Below are 19,577 nucleotides of genomic sequence, written 5' to 3'. Positions count from 1 at the left end.
AAAATTAGTTAGGCATGGTGGCAGGTTCCCGTATTCTCAGTTAATTGGGAGGCTGAGGCAAGAGAATAGCTTGAACTGAGGAGCGGAGGTTGCAATGAGCCGAGATCATGCCACTGCACTCCAGCCTAGGTGACAGCGTGAGACTCCATCTCAAAAGCAAACAAACATGAACACAGAGCCAAACAGAGAATATGGGTAAGAAGTTACTTCTGGGGAGGGGAGTGGAATTTGGAAGAGTGAAGTAAAGGGGAGACTTCTGTTTATTTTGTTAAATGTTTTATCAAAAAAGATAAATATATTATTTGCACGTTTTAAAGAAAATTTTAAGATAACCTAGCTCAGTGGTTTTTAAATGATTGTACCTGATGAGACAAAGTGTCAAGTAGCTCAGAGATAAGATGACCTGATAAAAACAGATCTAATGGAAGCTTAAGGTGCTATCTCTGTGAACAAGTCTAAATGAAATCCTTTATTTTGCCGTACATGGTTCACATAACTTTACTAGTCAAAATTTAAAATTACTATTAAATAAAGTTTGTAGCAATATCTAAAGCAAAGCATGAAAAGATAAGAAAATATTTCTTCTAAATAAATTTGTCATAGGCACATAGACCAATGGAATAGAATAGAGAACCCAGAAATAAACTCAAATACTTACAACCAACTGATTTTCAACAAAGCAAACAAAAACATATGGGGGAAAGGACACCCTTTTCAACAAATGGTGCTGGGATAATTGGCTTACCAGATGTATGAGAATGAAACTGGATCCTCATCTCTCACCTTATACAAAAATCAACTCAAGTTGGATTAACGACTTAAACCTAAAACCTGAAACTATAAAAATTCTAGAAGATAACATTGGAAAAACCCTTCTCAACACTGGCTTAGGCAAGGATTTCATGATCAAAAACCCAAAAGCAATTGCAATAAAAACAAAGATAAATAGCTGGGACCTAATTAAACTAAAGAGCTTTTGGAGGGCAAAAGGAACAGTCAGCAGAGTAAACAGACAACCTACAGAGTGGGAGAAAATCTTCACAATCTATGTATCTGACAATGGACTAATATCCAGAATCTACAACCAACTCAAACAAATTAGTAAGAAAAAAACAATCCCATCAAAAAGTGGGCTAAGGACATGAATAGACAATTCGCAAGAAGATATACAAATGGCCGGGGGTGGAGCCAAGATGGCCGAATAGGAACAGATCTGGTCTACAGCTCCCAGCATGAGCGACACAGAAGACGGGTGATTTCTGCATTTCCATTTGAGGTACCCGGTTCATCTCACTAGGGAGTGCCAAACAGTGGGTGCAGGACAATCAGTGCAGCGCACTGTGCGTGAGCCGAAGCAGGGCGAGGCATTGCCTCACTTGGGAAGCACAAGGGGTCAGGGAGTTCCCTTTCCTAGTCAAAAAAAGGGGTAACAGACGGCACCTGGAAAATCGGGTCAGTCCCACCCTAACACTGCGCTTTTCCAACGGGCTTGGAAAACGGCACACCAGGAGATTGTGTCCCGCACCTGGCTCGGAGGGTCCTATGCCCACGGAGTCTTGCTGATTGCTAGCACAGCAGTCTGAGATCCAACTGCAAGGCGGCAGCGAGGGTAGGGGAGGGGTGCCCGCCATTGCCCAGGCTTGCTTAGGTAAACAAAGCAGCCAGGAAGCTCGAAATGGGTGGAGCCCACCACAGCTCAAGGAGGCCTGCCTGCCTCTGTAGGCTCCACCTCTGGGGGCAGGGCACAGACAAACAAAAAGTCAGCAGGAACCTCTGCAGACTTAAATGTCCCTGTCTGACAGCTTTGAAGAGCGTAGTGGTTCTCCCAGCACGCAGCTGGAGATCTGAGAACGGGCACACTGCCTCCTAAAGTGGGTCTCTGACCCCCGAGCAGCCTAACTGGGAGGCATCCCCCAGTAGGGACAGACTGACACCTCACTTGGCCAGGTACTCCTCTGAGACAAAACTTCCAGAGGAACAATCAGACAGCTGAATTTGCGGTCTCACGAAAATCTGCTGTTCTGCAGCCACCGCTGCTGACACCCAGCCAAACAGGGTCTGGAGTGGACCTCTAGCAAACTCCAACAGACCTGCAGCTGAGGGTCCTGTCTGGTAGAAGGAAAACTAACAAACAGAAAGGACATCCACACCAAAAACCGATCTGTACATCACCATTATCAAAGACGAAAAGCAGATAAAACCACAAAGATGGGGAAAAAACAGAGCAGAAAAACTGGAAACTCTAAAAAGCAGAGCACCTCTCCTCCTCCAAAGGATCGCAGTTCCTCACCGGCAACAGAACAAAGCTGGATGGAGAATGACTTTGACGAGTTGAGAGAAGAAGGCTTCCGATCAAACTACTCCGAGCTATGGGAGGAAATTCAAAACAATAGCAAAGAAGTTAAAAACTTTGAAAAAAATTAGACAAATGGATAACTAGAATAACCAATGCAGAGAAGGGCTTAAAGGAGCTGATGGAGCTGAAAGCCAAGTTTCAAGAACTACGCGAAGATTGCAGAAGCCTCGCTAGCCGATGCGATCAACTGGAAGAAAGGGTATCAGTGAAGGAAGATGAAATGAATGAAATGAAGCGAGAAGGGAAGTTTAGAGAAAAAAGAATAAAAAGAAACGAACAAAGCCTCCAAGAAATATGGGACTATGTGAAAAGACCAAACCTATGTCTGATTGGTGTACCTGAAAGTGATGGGGAGAATGGAACCAAGTTGGAAAACACTCTGCAAGATATTATCCAGGAGAACTTCCCCAATCTAGCAAGGCAGGCCAACATTCAGATTCAGGAAATACAGAGAACTCCACAAAGATACTCCTCGAGAAGAGCAACTCCAAGACACATAATTGTCAGATTCACCAAAGTTGAAATGAAGGAAAAAATGTTAAGGGCGGCCAGAGAGAAAGGTTGGGTTACCCACAAAGGGAAGCCCATCAGACTAACAGCTGATCTCTTGGCAGAAACTCTACAAGCCAGAAGAGAGTGGTGGCCAATATTCAACATTCTTAAAGAAAGGAATTTTCAACCCAGAATTTCATATCCAGCCAAACTAAGCTTCATCAGTGAAGGAGAAATAAAATACTTTATAGACAAGCAAATGCTGAGTGATTTTCTCACCACCAGGCCTGCCCTAAAAGAGCTCCTGAAGGAAGCACTAAACATGGAAAGGAACAACCGGTATCAGCCACTGCAAAAACATGCCAAACTGTAAAGACCATCGAGGCTAGGAAGAAACTGCATCAACTAACGAGCAAAATAACCAACTAACATCATCATGACAGGATCAAATTCACACATAACAATATTAACTTTAAATGTAAATGGGCTAAATGCTCCAATTAAAAGACACAGACTGGCAAACTGGATAAGGAGTCAAGACCCATCAGTGTGCTGTATTTAGGAAACCCATCTCATGTGCAGAGACTCACACAAACTCAAAGGGATGGAGGAAGATCTATCAAGCAAATGGAAAACAAAAAAGGCAGGCGCTGCAATCCTAGTCTCTGATAAAATAGACTTTAAACCAACAAAGATCAAAAGAGACAAAGAAGGCCATTACATAATGGTAAAGGGATCAATTCAACAAGAAGAGCTAACTATCCTAAATATATATGCACCCAACACGGAGCACCCAGATTCATAAAGCAAGTCCTGAGTGACCTACAAAGGGACTTAAACTCCCACACAATAATAATGGGAGATTTTAACACCCCACTGTCAACATTAGACAGATCATCGAGACAGAAAGTTAACAAGGATATCCAGGAATTGAACTCAGCTCTGCACAAAGTGGACCTAATAGACACCTACAGAACTCTCCACCCCAAATCAACAGGGTATACATTTTTTTCAGCACCACACCACACCTATTCCAAAATTGACCACATAGTTGGAAGTAAAGCTCTCCTCAGCAAATGTAAAAGAACAGAAATTATAACAAACTGTCTCTCAGACCACAGTGCAGTCAAACTAGAACTCAGGATTAAGAAACTCACTCAAAACCGCTCAACTACATGGAAACTGAACAACCTCCTCCTGAATGACTACTGGGTACATAATGAAATGAAGGCAGAAATAAAGATGTCCTTTGAAACCAACGAGAACAAAGACACAACATACCAGAATCTCTGGGACACATTCAAAGCAGTGTGTAGAGGGAAATTTATAGCACTAAATGCCCACAAGAGAAAGCAGGAAAGATCCAAAATTGACACCCTAACATCACAATTAAAACTAGAAAAGCAAGAGCAAACACATTCAAAAGCTAGCAGAAGGCTAGAAATAACTAAAATCAGAGCAGAACTGAAGGAAATAGAGACACAATCCTTCAAAAAATTAATGAATCCAGGAGCTGGTTTTTTGAAAAGATCAACAAAATTGATAGACCACTAGCAAGACTAATAAAGAAGAAAAGAGAGAAGAATCAAATAGATGCAATAAAAAATGAAAAAGGGGATATCACCACCGATCCCACAGAAATACAATCTACCATCAGAGAATACTACAAACACCTCTATGCAAATAAACTAGAAAATCTAGAAGAAATGGATAAATTCCTCGACAAATACACCCTCCCAAGACTAAACCAGGAAGAATTTGAATCTCTGAATAGACCAATAACAGGCTCTGAAATTGTGGCCATAATCAATAGCTTACCAACCAAAAAGAGTCCAGGACCTGATGGATTCACAGCCGAATTCTACCAGAGGTACAAGGAGGAACTGGTACCATTCCTTCTGAAACTATTCCAATCAATAGAAAAAGAGGGAATCCTCCCTAACACATTTTATGAGGCCAGCATCGTCCTGATACCAAAGCCTGGCAGAGACACAACCAAAAAAGAGAATTTCAGACCAATATCCTTGATGAACATTGATGCAAATATGCTCAATAAAATACTGGCAAACCGAATCCAGCAGCACATCAAAAAGCTTATCCACCATGATCAAGTGGGCTTCATCCCTGGGATGCAAGGCTGGTTCAACATACACAAATCAATAAATGTAACGCAGCACATAAGCAGAACCAAAGACAAAAACCACATGATTATCTCAATAGATGCAGAAAAGGCCTTTGACAAAATTCAACAACGCTTCATGCTAAAAACTCTCCATAGATTAGGTATTGATGGGACGTATCTCAAAATAATAAGAGCTATCTATGACAAACCCACAGCCAATATCATACTGAATGGGCAAAAACTGGAAGCATTCCCTTTGAAATCTGGCACAAGACAGGGATGCCCTCTCTCACCACTCCTATTCAACATAGTGCTGGAAGTTCTGGCCAGGGCAATCAGGCAGGAGAAGGAGATAAAGGGTATTCAATTAGGAAAAGAAGAAGTCAAATTGTCCCCGTTTGCAGATGACATGATTGTATATCTAGAAAACCCCATAGTCTCAGCCCAAAATCTCCTTAAGCTGATTAGCAACTTCAGCCAAGTCTAAGGATACAAAATCAATGTACAGAAATCACAAGCATTCTTGTACACCAATCACAGAGAGCCAAATCATGAGTGAACTCCCATTCACAATTGCTTCAAAGAGAATAAAATACCTAGGAATCCAACTTACAAGGGACGTGAGGGACCTCTTCAAGGAGAACTACAAACCACTGCTCAATGAAATAAAAGAGGATACAAACAAATGGAAGAACATTCCATGCTCATGGGTTGGAAGAATCAATATCCTGAAAATGGCCATACTGCCCAAGGTAATTTATAGATTCAATGCCATCCCCATCAAGCTACCAATGACTTTCTTCACAGAATTGGAAAAAACTACTTTAAAGTTCATATGGAAACAAAAAAGAGCCCGCATCGCCAAGTCAATCCTAAGCCAAAAGAACAAAGCTGGAAGCATCACGCTACCTGACTTTAAACTATACTACAAGGCTACAGTAACCAAAACAGCATGGTACTGGTACCACAACAGAGACATAGATCAATGGAACAGAACAGAGCCCTCAGAAATAATGCTGCATATCTACAACTATCTGATCTTTGACAAACCTGACAAAAACAAGAAATGGGGAAAGGATTCCCTATTTAATAAATGGTGCTGGGAAAACTGGCTAGCCATATGGAGAAAGCTGAAACTGGATCCCTTCCTTACACCTCATACAAAAATTAATTCAAGATGGATTAAAGACTTATATGTTAGACCTAAAACCATAAAAACCCTAGAAGAAAACCTAGGCAATACCATTCAGGACATAGGCATGGGCAAGGACTTCATGTCTAAAACACCAAACGCAATGGCAACAAAAGCCAAAATTGACAAATGGGATCTAATTAAACTAAAGAGCTTCTGCACAGCAAAAGAAACTACCATCAGAGTGAACAGGCAACCTACAGAATGGGAGAAAATTTTTGCAACCTACTCATCTGACAAAGGGCTAATATCCAGAATCTACAATGAACTCAAACAAATTTACAAGAAAAAACAAACAACCCCATCAAAAAGTGGGCGAAGGACATGAACAGACACTTCTCAAAAGAAGACATTTATGCAGCCAAAAAACACATGCAAAAATGCTCATCATCACTGGCCATCAGAGAAATGCAAATCAAAACCACAATGAGATACCATCTCACACCAGTTAGAATGGCCATCATTAAAAAGTCAGGAAACAACAGGTGCTGGAGAGGATGTGGAGAAATAGGAACACTTTTACACTGTTGGTGGGACTGTAAACTAGTTCAACCATTGTGGAAGTCAGTGTGGCGATTCCTCAGGGATCTCGAACTAGAAATACCATTTGACCCAGCCATCCCATTACTGGGTATATACCCAAAGGACTATAAATCATGCTGCTATAAAGACACATGCACACGTATGTTTATTGCGGCACTATTCACAATAGCAAAGACTTGGAACCAACCCAAATGTCCAACAACGATAGACTGGATTAAGAAAATGTGGCACATATACACCATGGAATACTATGCAGCCATAAAAAATGATGAGTTCGTGTCCTTTGTAGGGACATGGATGAAACTGGAAACCATCATTCTCAGTAAACTATCGCAAGGACAAAAAAAACCAAACACTGCATCTTCTCACTCATAGGTGGGAATTGAACAGTGAGAACTCATGGACACAGGAAGGGGAACATCACACTCCGGGGACTGTTGTGGGGTGGGGGGAGGGGAGAGGGACAGCATTAGGAGATATACCTAATGCTAAATGACGAGTTAATGGGTGCAGCAAACCAACATGGCACATGGATACATATGTAACAAACCTGCACATTGTGCACATGTACCCTAAAACCTAAAGTATAATAAAAAAAAATGGCCAAAAAACATGAAAAAATGCTCAGCATCACTAAAGATTAGGGAAATGCAAATCGAAACCACAATGCGATACCCCCTTACTAATGCAAGAATGGCCATAATCAAACAATCAAAAACAGTAGATGTTGGCATGGATGCGGTGATCAGGAAACACTTCTACACTACTGGTGGGAATGTAAACTAGTACAGCCACTATGGAAAACAGTGTGGAGATTTCTTAAAGAGGTAAAAGTAGAACTACCATGTGATCCAGCAATCCCACTACTGGGTATCTACTCAGAGGAAAATAAGTCATATTCAAAATAGATACTTGCACACACATGTTTATAGCAGCACATTTCACAGTTGCAAAATCGTGGAACCAATCCAAATGCCCATCAACAAGTGGATAAAGAAACTGTGGTATGTGTGTGTGTGTGTGTGTGTGTGTGTGTGTGTGTGTGTATATATATATATATATACATACGATGGAATACTACTCAGCCATAAAAATGAATGAATTAACAGCATTTGCAGTGACCTGGATGAGACTGGAGACTATTATTCTAAGTGAAGTTACTCAGGAATGGAAAACCAAACATCATATGTTCTCACTGATATGTGATAGCTAAGCTATGAGGATGCAAAGGCATAAGAATGATACAATGGACTTTGGGGACTTGGGGTGAAGAGTAGGAGGGGGGCGAGGGATAAAAGACAACAAATATGGTGCAGTATATACTGCTCAGGTGATGGGCGCACCAAAATCTCACAATTCACCGCTAAAAACTTACTCATGTAACCAAATACCACCTGTAACCCCAATAATTTATGGAAAAACAAAATTAAAATAAAAAAAAACTTACACTTGTATTATCACTACGTTGGCACACCTACAAATAGTTATTTTAAAATTTTAAAGTATTTTATGCAGAATGATACACCAAATAACAATTGCTTTGGTCATGATTCTAATAATCCACTTGAATTTTTTTATTAGCTCGTGTATATTTTATTTTTTTGAGACAGAGTCTTGCTCTGTTGCCCAGGATGGAGTGCAGTGGCACAATCTTGGCTCACTGCAACCTCCGCCTCCTGGGTTCAAGCAATTCTCTTGCCTCAGCCTCCCCAGTAGCTGGGACTACAGATGCCCGCCACCACACCAAGCTAATATTTGTATTTTAGTAGACATGGGTTTTCATCGTGTTGCCCAGGCTGGTCTTGAACTCCTGAGCTCAGGCGATCCACCTGCCTTGGCCTCCCAAAGTTAGGATTACAGCCGTGAGCCACCATGCTCGGCCGCTCTTGTGTATTTTTAATGCTAGATTTGTCACTGTTCTTACGTAGCTAAGTTGAAAAAAGAAATGCAAGTTAACTAAGCACCTGTACTCAGCCCTTGAAATCTTGGGTCCAGAAGAACAGTCTATCAATTATATGATTTTAAAAAATAAGAACTATAATAACTTTTCCTAAACAACCACTTAAGATTTTTACAAATCCATCATATTAGCTTTTAGCATATTGAGAACTTAAGGAGATGATAGAGAATTATTTTTAGTATTATTAGATTATTTTGACTACGGCAGATTTTCCACACGGAGAATGATGTGAAAAATACTTTTATCTGGTCTATAAGACAGTAGTATTATTCAATACATATTAATATGATTGCTATAGATTTCTATACTCTTTTGGTTAAAAAACCCAGTCAAACAACAAAGGGCTGTCAACTTTTCACAGTCCCTTGTCTTTGACAGCCCGAAAAATTTTGCAGATATCAAACATCTTTCATAGTGCCTTAGTTTCTTCACATTTTAAATATAGGAAAACTGAGTGGCAGAGACAACACCAGAACAAGTCTTGAGTTCATCTTCCCCTATATACACCATTGCTCATTGGCAATGAATGTAATAACTTAAAAACTACTGCGTATGTGTCTTTGAGAGAGACAAATACACACACATACATGAATATGTATGTGTGTGTATGTATATATATTATGAAGTCAGTACCCTTGAAAGCAAACAAGTGAAAACTTTACACATTGTTCCCACCCAGCAACTGTAACAATCAGAAACAAAAATGTAATGAAACTCAACTACTGAAACTTGATTTTCTATAGTAAGACAGTAAACTTAATTCTCTAATAACAGAGCCAATCACTGGGTGTTTGCTTTACCAAGGAATACTTTTTCTCTGTAACTAAGATGAAAAGTCTTACTTATTCCATTTGGTAATATGTATGGTCCATTGTACCGAGCAGGTGAAAAGCAAGAACTGGCGTATGCATCAAGTTATTACTCCTTGGTTATGGCTCCTTGGCATAAGGAGATTTCACTCACCCACACACAGCCTTGGACACGCATGGCCTTGCAGTTGACTTCTTACAACTCCTACCTCTTATCATAATATTTTGAAATAACGCTATTAACCCCGCCTCATTATTTTGTATCCACAACATGGAAAGAGCTGAATTTGTGTAGGCCACTAGACTATCATAGAGCATAATGTAAATGTCTTTTTTTTTTTTTTTTTTTTTGACAGAGTCTTGCTCTGTCACCCAGGCTGGAGTGCAGTGGCGCGATCATAGCTCACTGCAGCCTCCATCTCCCAGGCTCAAGCACTCCTCCCACCTCAGCGTCCTGAGTAGCAGGGACACAGGTGCACGGTGCAATGCCCAGCTAGTTATTTTGTGATTTTTAGTAGACATAAAGTCCATGTTGTCCAGGCTAGTCTCAAACTTCTGGCCTCATGTGATGCTCCTGCCCTGGCCTCCCACAGTGCTGGGATTACAGGTGTGAGCCACCACGCCCAACCTTACTACGTTTTTCTGACATTCAACGAGGGTTGGCGTTGAACTCAGGTACTATGAAACATATTTACTGTAAATCTGTGTGCACAAATTATACATATGTGTATATATAAATTGTATATATGTATATAGAATATACATCATATTTTGTATATGTATAAAATGTCATTTGCAGCTCACAGGCCAGTTTGGAGACATCTTGGCTACCTGCCCATGACTCCCCAAACTGCATGTGCTTTCTGCCAAGTAGAGCATCACTTTGAAATACTTGATATGAAAGTTTTGACTGGATTTCACCCATGCATGTGTATGACTAGCAAAGACTACAACGGTTCTGACGAGTCCAACCACACCTGGGTGTCGGCTGCTACTGGATTCCCTGCCGAACTGAGACGCAATTTAAATCTAGATTTATCAAGCTAGAGGAATCCTTACAGAAAATTGGATCTAAACCCTCATTTTACAAAGACAGATACGGGGATGCAAGGAGTTAAGTCCTGTGTCGCTGGTCACCCAGTTGGTGATGAAGCAGTGGAAACAATGAGAGATTTGTTATTTTTTGGCCTGTTTGTATGTTGCAGTACATACCAAAAAGGGTAGTGTTTGTAAACGAGCGGAGATATAGGGACTTGGTGAAAAATTCATTACGTTTTCTTTATATGAATTATGAAACGTCTAAGTAATGAACAGAAGATAAAGTATCAGGGGAGATATTACACATAAAAAATGCAGAACTACAGATTTTTTTTTTTTTTTTGGACTGAGTTTTACTTTGCTGCCCAGGCTGGAGTGGAGTGGCGTGATCTTGGCTCACTGCAACCTCCGCCTCCTGGGTTCAAGCAATTCTCATGCCTCAGTCTCCTGAGTAGCTGGGATTACAGACGCAGCTGATTTTTTGTATTTCAGTAGAGACAGGGTTTCACCATGTTACCCAAGCTTGTTTTGAACTCCTGAGCTCAGGCAATCCACCCGTCTCTCTCCCCCCAAGTGCTAGGATTATAAGCGTGAGCCACAGAGCCCGGCCATTTTCTTAACATGTTTTTATAACCTATTTTCTATTTGAAATTGTTATACACAATTCTTGGCCAAGACTTTATGGTCTCCTCAAATTTTTGAAAAATCATTAAGGATCAATTTGTATACCTAATTGAGTGGTAAATTTAAAGCAGTGTTGTACAAGCATTCAAGGATTTACAGAAACTGGAATATTTGAAAACTAATTTTTTTAACTTTCATTGATATATGTACAACTAAGTTATCTTGGGAAGAGTTTTGAATTCAATCAAAATTTCCATATTGGCCAGTTATTGGCTCATGCCTGTAACTCCAGGACTTTGGGAGGCTGAGGCAGGCGGCTCACTTGAGGTCAGGAGTTCGAGATCAGCCTGGCCAACATGGTGAAACTCTGTCTCTACTAAAAATATAAAATTTAGCTGGGCATGGTGATGAGTGCCTGCAATCCCAGCTACTCTGGAGGGTGAAGCAGGAGAATTGCTTGAACGTGGGAGGCAGAGGCTGCAGTGAGGCGAGATGGCGCCACTGCACCACTCCAGCCTGGGCAACAGAGCATGACTCTGTATCAAAAAAAAAAAAAAAAAAAAAAAAAAAAAATCCAATCAAGTATTTTAAAATAACAATACCCTCTTTTGCAGAAAGCACTTGAATTGTTGCAACAGTCATAGGCAGCCAGCTGAGATGCCTCCAAATTGGCCTGTCAGCTACAAATGGACACAGGAATCAGATACATGTGAAGTGAATGTTTGGGCTACTGCCTGGAGCTGAATCCACCAGGAGCCCGCAGTGCCTCTGCACCTCCCTCCCACCTCTGCAGGGGCGCTGTGTGCACCGTGCACCTCCCTCCCACCTCTGCAGCGGGGCTGTGTGCTGGGCTCTGCGCACCTGGAACATGAACTCCAGTTGTGCCACAGGCCGCTTGTCTGTGAGATCTGCAGGCCAGGTGCTATTGCTCAACCTTGCAATGGAAGCAACAAGTTCCAGGTGTTATTGCTGCCACTGACGACCCGGACGACCAAGCCAAGTTTGGGTCTTGGTGAAAAACAATCTGCAGGACCCCCAGTGAGGGCTGAATGGTTAGGTTTCTTTATGTGGATTTTGCATTTGACAGAGGCAAAACCTAGTTGGCCCAGGTCTCTTCTGGTCCAGAGGGCCAGTGATTTTTACTAACTTTCTCCATACCTTGCATGCCCCACACCTCCCTTCCCAGCCTATGAGAACACAGAGGGGTGCGGTCTATCTCACTCTGTCTGTATTAGTCCGTTTTCGCACTGCTAAGTTATAAACGAAAGAGGTTTAATTGACTCACAGTTCCGCATGGCTGGGGAGGCCTCAGGAAACTGACAATCGTGGCAGAAGGCAAGAGGGCAGGAGACGACGCCTTCACAAGGCAGTAGAGAAGCAAGTCGCAGAACGACCAAGCGCCACACTTTAAAACCATCAGCTCTCGTGAGAGCTCACTCACTATCACGAGAACAGCATAGGGGAAACCACCCCCATGCTCCAATCAACTCCACCTGGTCCCTCCCTTGACAAATCGAGATGCAGTTTGGGTGAGGACACAGGGCCAAACCGTATCACTGTCCCAGTCTGCCCTTCAAGGAGCCCCAGAGGAAGCCGGGGCTGTGGGAGGCAGCCTGGGGGGCTGGCATGCCTAGACCCTGCCCAGCTGCCCCAAGGCGGAGGCACTGTGAAGGGCCTGAGATTTTACCCTGCTTGCAAGCTAACGACCTAGCCTGCCACAGCTTCCTGGATGCTGGCAGACTCCTGGGTCAAAGGCAAACGAGTGTGTTACTCTGGGAATTCCATTTGCCACCCTCCCCAAGTCCCCCAAGGAGGTGATGTGTGACAACCCAATTTATGACGTATCATCTGTATCACAGCTGAGGAACCCCAAGCTCAGGAAACCCCTCGAGTTATAAGACGGGCTGCTTGTCCAATCAACTCATCCAACCTTTGCCCTACAGGTAGACAATGATCTTTATTACCGTAGTCAGGAAACAAATCTGTCCTCTGCCTAGACAAGCATCCTTGAAGATGTCCAGAACCGCCACAGAGAATGGCCCAACACACACCAGTGCCACCTGGCTGGGAAACCCACTTTATCAACATAACAGGGAGGGAGTGCCCTAGGGAAAAAGAGAGGACTGATTTTCATGTGAGCTGAGCAACCTCCGCAAGTTGTGAAGGTTGAGGAGCCCAGCCACGCTTCCCCAGGCTTGTAGACGGGGCCGGCATGCAGCTCGGTATGGTCTAGAGCCTGCTGGCCACATCTGTCATGTGATGCTAAGCTGGCAAGTATTTTGTAAATTGTCACCAAGAAACAAAAACTATCCCTCACTTTGTGAGACTAACTTCAATAATGACTATGTGAGATTTTATAGTGACTTTTCATAAATTTCCAAACTATTCATATTTTTCATGTACTCCTGGGGTCACAGCCACAGAAAGACTGAGGGGCTCTTAATGCATTCCCCACAAGCTGAGCACGATTCAGACTCAGGGTAGTCAAAAACAAGTGACCTGTTAGCTCCTAACACCAAAGGGTTTCTGATCCCTGTGGGAACATTAATAATTGACACAAAACAAGTAGAAGGCAGTGACACAGTGGTGTCCAGGCTCAGCACGGTGGTCTTGTCCATGGCAGCAGAAGTGTGGGTCTCACAGGACAGAGCTGTTTCTCAATCCTACTTGTAAAATTAAGAATTCGGGTGTCATAAGAGCACAGGAGTTGGACAGACCCGGCTGAAACCCTGGCTCTAAGCCCTTCTGTTAATGCAACTTTCAGCAAGTTACCCTTTGTTCCATGGTTGGCAAGTGTGATTACAAGTGATACCGGTGTTTCCTGCGGAGGTAATCTAGGTCAAGCATGTTATCAATCACATGGCCTGGTACATAAATGGATAAGCAGGAGCTCTAACTAAGATGAGTGACTGAGGAGCTCGATGTGTGAAGGAATACAGGTAGGATTTAGCCTTCCCTTCAATATCAAACTCCCAAAACCTTGGCAGGGAGATTAGATATAGCCCATGGTTTGGCTCCAACCTGGACCTTATTTTTTTATAGTATTTCTAAAAATAGAGTCTCATTAATGTCCAATGGCTACTAAGCTTTGTCCTCTCAAAATTAAAATAGCACTTGCCATTATCCAGAAGGAATTAAGTCAGCATTGTGGTTAATATCCTCCCAGTCATCTTTTGATATTCTAGATGTGTATCTAGTTATGCATAAGTACATGTATAAAGTGTTACATAAATAGGCTCATCCCCGTATATCCTATTTTAAAACTGCTTTACCACTAAACAATTACTTCCTAAAACCTTAATACCTGTTATTTCTTGTAAACTTTGATTTACTCCTGAGAAATCGGTCTGAAACAATTGGCATCTCGCCTCTTTATTATCAGGCATATCAAAGGTTATTACATTAACAAAAAAATACATCAAGTTTACCTGACTTCATTTTTATAAGAGGTAGAAAATCTGAGTAAAGTTTTTTTTTTTCATTAATGGAATCCTATTTTAATATAAATCCTCTTATCATTCCTCTTGTTTCACTAAAGTAATCGTGGAATCACTAAAGTTTTGTGGAAGCACCTCCTGTCTGGGGGAAAAACTGCCTTTAAACACCTGCAAACTGGGTTGATAGTATCTGGTTAAGAGGTGGTATTAGTCATGTAAGAGTAAGATTGTGACCGTTTAGTCATATTTAATAACCCACTTACATAACCCTTGTTATTTAATTCAGATACGATGTTCAGCTTGTATTTCTTGATAATAACCCCCCACCTCCAAACCAACACAGATGTACACACCCAATCAGCGTGCATGACTGCTGACTGGCACTCTTTCCAATGACTGTTTATTAAATGTCAGGAACACAACTGTGATTATACAAAATGAAGTGGACACATGGTCTTGCATAAATGGCAGACATTTCAGTTAATCGTGAAGGTTGGAAAGGTTAACAAGTTCTATTAGTACTTTTCATAACTAGTTTGATTTCTGAAAAATAAAGTAACATAATTTTAGTAACTACTAAAATTTCTTTAAAACTACATGTGCATCTGAAGAACAAACTAAAAACCTGTTTATTACATGAATGCTACTTAAAAGAATTTAAAATATGCGTTCACTTCCTATTTTCCACAAGTCTTTGACTTGTTCGTTTACTAAATTCACAGAACCTGGGATGCAGTTTTTTAAGTTACCAACTTCCTTAGGGTTACTTGGAGGTAGAGTAATCATGAAAAAGGGAACACTTCAATTATTGTATAAAAGACTGCCTTGCATACTCATTACTTCTTGAATCCCCAAAAGTGCCATTTAGAGGCAAGGGCCCATTAAAAGAAACATACAGGTGAGTGTCTGTCTCATCCCTCTAATCATACGTAATAAAATTATATCACTGTCAATAACAGCAAAGATAATGGTATATTAATTTTAACAGTAGTTAGAACCAGAGGGAAAAGGCTGTTATATAGAAAAACAGACAAATATGTAGGTAAAAGTGAAAAACTGAAGAATGTGGAGTGTTTACCGTTCCGTTACTCACACAGATGTGCTGGATTCAATACCCACGCTGAATCTCCATTGATTCTATGGAGGTGGGGCTCACCATGGTTCAACTGCCCACCAGATCCCCAAAGGTCAAACTGAAACAAAACTCAATGAATTCTAGATGATTGTTTTACCTCCCCTAAAGAAGTTATCTGTAAATAAGAAAAAAGGGGAAAGGGGGAAAAAAAAAAAGTCTTGTCAATTGTCAACAGATGGAGGAAGACAAGCTTGTGACCCAAAGAGAAGCTGCCCCAAGTCTTAGTCTTTGGAAGGTCAGACAGCTGCAGTATTCGGTCACATGGAGATGGTGTCTTCATGTCTCAGAGGCTGCATTCTGTAGGCTAGGCGTGTGCTCACCAACCTATACAAGGGTCAGGGCAGTCCCGCAGGTAAGTTTCGAATTGACCTTTGGTAACATCTATCAACGTTGTGAATGTGGTCAGCTGAAAGAAAAGTTATTTTTACTTTAAGGACGTTTTCAATTCAGAGATGTTCTGATATATATTAGCATTTCTATACTTGTAGAATTTGCTTTAGAAGTTATTTAATATTAAATAATATAATTATGTTAATATATGCAAAGCATGTTATATAATGTATATATTTATATTAGTATAGTATAATCATACAAAATTAGCTATAGTCTCATCAAATAATTAAAGCAAACAACTTCAACAGGATCACTGTTTCAGGTCATGAACATACATAGGCTCAGGAAAGAATCTCCAACTCCTTACAGGAGCTTATCCCTGACAGCACATTGCTTCCCCCTCAATGCTTTAAGACTGCCTTAACCCTCCACACACAGCTGGCAGTCCTGGGAGGCCTGCCGGTGTCCTATGGAGTAAAAACCGTAGAGCTTTGGCTATCCCTATCCTTAAAGCATTTCCAGTACAGTGGGGGAAACTGCGGGCACCCAGATCACAAGGCACACACCCAAACACAAGTCACGAGATTGTGACTTGCTCAAAGATGGTACAGGCAAAACGCAAGTATGGCAGGGCCTGTGAACTGAAGGCGGGCTTCCTGTGAGAGCCAGGATGACCTGGATGCTAAAGGCCAGAGGGATTTGTCCCGGCAGAGTAAAGGTGGCGTGTTTACTTTAGGGAGAGCTGTGGAGAAGGACCAAGAAAAGAAGGAACAAATGGGATAATTAGGGGGGCATATTCAGAACGTTCAGGGAATGATTGTTAGCGAGTGGTGGGATGATTAGGAAACTTTTTGCATGTTTTAAAATCTATAGTGCAGGGAAAAGATAAACAGATGTAGTGAAGTTTAAGGGAAACCCTAACCCACCAAGACACAGAGCTCCGTCTGAAAATGGACTTCAGGCTTTGTTTTGTTGACATTTAGGTGTTAGTTATATAGTGTGAGATTTTTAATAGATACCAGTAAGAGTAAAATGCTAGACTTAATTCAAATGCCATGTAAATACAGCTATAAACAATACTCTGACCTACCAAGCCTCAGTGATCAATTTCTTTCTTGTATTCCAAAATACAGTTTTAGCCACACAAAAACATTTTTTAATAAAAAATCAGTCCTAAGCTGAACATAACTTCTGTGCTCAAACTGATCAAAGATAACAGAGAAAGATAAAACATAGGGCCAAATTCTTTCCCTAAAAGGCAAATATACACATAACATTTAAAATACCTTGTTGAGGACAGGTTTTGTTGACAGGACATCATACATGGTTTCAAATGAGATATTCTAAAACACAAGCAAACAGTTTTATTCAGTAAGTTAAATACAGAAGCCAATAGCCTTATCTACACACATGGATCACTAGAAACCAAGACATTCTTTAATCAACCTCCCCTCCATCCCCGCAGTGGAGTTTCCGTGGGAGTCACTGTTACAAACACAGGTAACAGTTTTAACGGATTACTTTCCTCTCTCTCCTTCCCCTTTTTAAATTCTTGCCTGTTTGTTATTCAACTTCAGAGTGGTATACAGCATTAGAACCAGAAAGGGAAAGTACAGCACAATTTTGCTCTTTAAGTTAAAAAAAAAAAAAAAAAATCAGTGGAGAGTGGCTAGAGATACTATGAAAAACAGGAGGTTTATAAATTACTTGAAGGCCAAAGAAAAATGCCAGAACCAAGAGAATCTTTCATGGCAACAGTTTCTTTCTAAAGATGACCCTGCAAAGGTACCTCTTGGGTGGTGCGGTTCAGACACATCTTTGCAGGCGTTCTGCGATCATCAAGAAAGAAGGGATGTTTCCAACGGTCATAATTTGTTTGCACCACATACCATCTACCCTGCTTAGCATCGAGTCTAGATACAAAAAGAGAGATTCCCTCTTAGGCTACATGCCTTAACACTCAAAGTATATCAGTGTACGCTTTTGTTTCTACTTCTTTTGCTTTAACAAACCTACTTACTCATATACATCCAATGATTCCTTTCTGTCTCGTGTAATCACACAACCTTCCCCAGACTGGTTGCCTCCCAGGATAAAGTAGGCTGGGGCCAATATCTTGGTCTTGGTCAATATATTCTTGGCTTCTTCATAACTATATAGAAACATTTAAAAAGAAAAATGAAACTTTTTTGTATTTTAGTAAATAACTGTATTTTTAAATTTTACTTTAAGTTCTGGGATACATGTGCTGAACGTACGGGTTTGTTACATAGGTATACATGTACCATGGTGGTTCACCGCACCCATCAACCCATCATCTAGGTTTCAAGCCCTACATACATTAAGTGTTTGTCCTAATGCTCTCCCTCCCCTTTCACCCCACCCCCCGACAGGCCCTGGTGTGTGATGTTCCCCTCCCTGTGTTCATGTGTTTTCATTGTTCAACTCTCACTTACCAGTGAGAACATGCAGTGTTTGGTTTTCTGTTCCTGTGTTAGTTTGCTGAGGATGATGGTGGGAAACATTTTTAGATGACTTAGAATGGAAATGTTTAGCTCTGTAGAAACTAAAGGAAAACAAGTATCTAAGGAATGTGTTATTTATTTTTATTTTTAGAGATGGGGTCTCACTCTGTTGCCCAGGCTGGTCTCCAACTCCTGGGCACAAGCGATACTCTTCCCTTCGCCTCCCAAAGTGCTGGGATTACAGGCATGAGCCACCACGGCCAGCCACAATGTGTTTTTTAAAAAAGGATGGTGAGCAATACCTCTGGGAAAAGCAATCCCTGACCCTGTACGGTGAACACTGAGATGGCAAGTGGGAATCTCAGGAAGCCCCTCTAATCTGAAGGAGAAACAAAGTGACCTCGAGATCATCTTCCACCCTTACTGTCCATGCCTTTCACTCAACAACAGAACAAAGGGAAATAATATCACAGTATATAGGACCTAGAGAATAGAAAGTAAACCTTTTGAAAATTAGGACTATTAAAAATTGAAGTGGGTTATCAAAGAACACTACTAACATTAAATCTTACTCCCTGGGAAGTATTAAAAATAGGATTGATGTCATTTGGACGCAGTGCAGGCTGAATGAAGGAAAGGCAGTTTTGCTATTGTAAGATTTCTATACCAAGGCAAGATATAACTTACAGGTTAATATGTAGTACATTTTGTATTTATTTATTTTGTTTTTTTAAGACAGAGTCTCACTCTGTCACCCAGGGTGAAGTGCAGTGGATTCATCCCAGCTCACTGCAGTCTCTACCTCCTTGGGCTCAGATGATCCTCCCACCTCAGCCTCCTGAGTAGCTGGGACTACAGGTACGTGTCACCATACTGGCTAATTTTTCTATTTTTTATAGAGACAGGGTTTCGCCATGTTGCTCAGACTGGTCTCAAATCCCTGGGTGCAAGTCATCTGCCCGTCTCAGCCACCCAAACTGTTAGGTTACAGGCATAAGCCACTGTGCCTGGTCTGTACTACCATTTAAATGAAGATTTTACTGTACAATTGTTCTTTTGTGTGTGGGTGAT

General features: G+C 41.3%; 1 protein-coding gene across 2 annotated transcripts in view; it reads right to left on the bottom strand.

Moving 5' to 3' along the window:
• Window positions 1-14,951: 14,951 nt before the first annotated feature.
• ASAH1 (N-acylsphingosine amidohydrolase 1) overlaps window positions 14,952-19,577 on the bottom strand; it is a 28,557-nt gene continuing 23,931 nt past the window's right edge. For both annotated transcript variants that reach the window (XM_003256719.4, XM_003256718.4), the window contains exons 11-14: window positions 18,062-18,193; window positions 17,831-17,954; window positions 17,328-17,384; window positions 14,952-16,114 (exon numbers count right to left, since the gene is read on the bottom strand). In XM_003256719.4, coding sequence (XP_003256767.1) covers window positions 16,025-16,114; window positions 17,328-17,384; window positions 17,831-17,954; window positions 18,062-18,193 — 403 coding nt within the window. In that variant the 3' untranslated portion in view covers window positions 14,952-16,024. The remainder of the gene's footprint in view (window positions 16,115-17,327; window positions 17,385-17,830; window positions 17,955-18,061; window positions 18,194-19,577) is intronic.

This window comes from Nomascus leucogenys, chromosome 4, assembly GCF_006542625.1.
Source record: "Nomascus leucogenys isolate Asia chromosome 4, Asia_NLE_v1, whole genome shotgun sequence".
Taxonomy (NCBI): Eukaryota; Metazoa; Chordata; class Mammalia; order Primates; family Hylobatidae; genus Nomascus; species Nomascus leucogenys.
This window is presented reverse-complemented; position numbering and strand designations above follow the sequence as displayed.